The sequence below is a fragment of the Trichinella spiralis genome, assembly GCF_000181795.1.
Source record: "Trichinella spiralis strain ISS 195 chromosome Unknown Scfld8, whole genome shotgun sequence".
NCBI lineage: Eukaryota > Metazoa > Nematoda > Enoplea > Trichinellida > Trichinellidae > Trichinella > Trichinella spiralis.
Window position 1 is genome coordinate 83,281 of NW_003526947.1, and position 809 is coordinate 84,089.

Consider the following 809-nt stretch of genomic DNA (forward strand, 5'->3'; position numbering starts at 1 on the left):
GGATTTTCAAAGAGAATTTCCATGCATTTTTCCATTATTTTTTTGTTTAATTAACTACAGGGGAATTTTTTTCGGGCCAAAATTTTTGCCATTTTATTCAATGTACGCGACTGCCGCTATGGAATGTACATAATGTAAATATTAGGACAAATAACCACTTGGAAGGTTGGCATAATCGGCTCAACAGAAAAGCGGCTAAAAGTCATAACGGGTTTTATGAACTGCTTGAGCTCCTGATAGCGGAACAGGGTGTTATGGACACCCTGATTCAACAGGTGCTATCAGGAAACGTGACCGTTGGTGACTTAAGACGGGTAAACAGGGTTTATGCTCAAAAGCAACGATGGGTTGCACAATATACGGGTGAATACACCAACGGTAGACGTACGCTGGAGCAGTTCCTAGCAGCTTTAATGTATTTAACGCCGGAGCCGATTTAGTGCCGCCTTCCAAGTGGTGGCTTGTATTATATTTTTATTCTATTTTGTTGTGTTGTATTGTACTATATTATATTTGTATTGTATTGTATTATACTCGTATTTTATTTCATTGTATTGTATTATTCTTTTTCGTCGTTTCTACTTTGTTAACATTGTTCACTGTTATGTTGTTTATTGTTGTTGTTGTTGGCTGTTCTTTACTGTTGTTGTTGCTACTCTTGACTAGTGAAAAATCAAAATCACTATTTAATTTATTTTTGTATCGTATTGTTTTTTCTGAATTATTATTATCGCATTTGATATAACGTCACTCTGGTACAATAAAATATAGAATAATGATAAACATTATTATTGAAAACGTTGATCACT

General features: G+C 34.5%; 1 protein-coding gene across 1 annotated transcript; it reads left to right on the forward strand.

Annotated features, from left to right (window-relative positions):
- Positions 1 to 145: 145 nt before the first annotated feature.
- On the forward strand, positions 146 to 440 carry Tsp_11703 (conserved hypothetical protein; the record flags this gene model as incomplete). The annotated part of the gene is made up of 1 exon (XM_003372667.1): positions 146 to 440. A coding segment is annotated over one exon (295 nt), but the record flags the coding sequence as incomplete, so codon positions are not given.
- Positions 441 to 809: the final 369 nt, after the last annotated feature.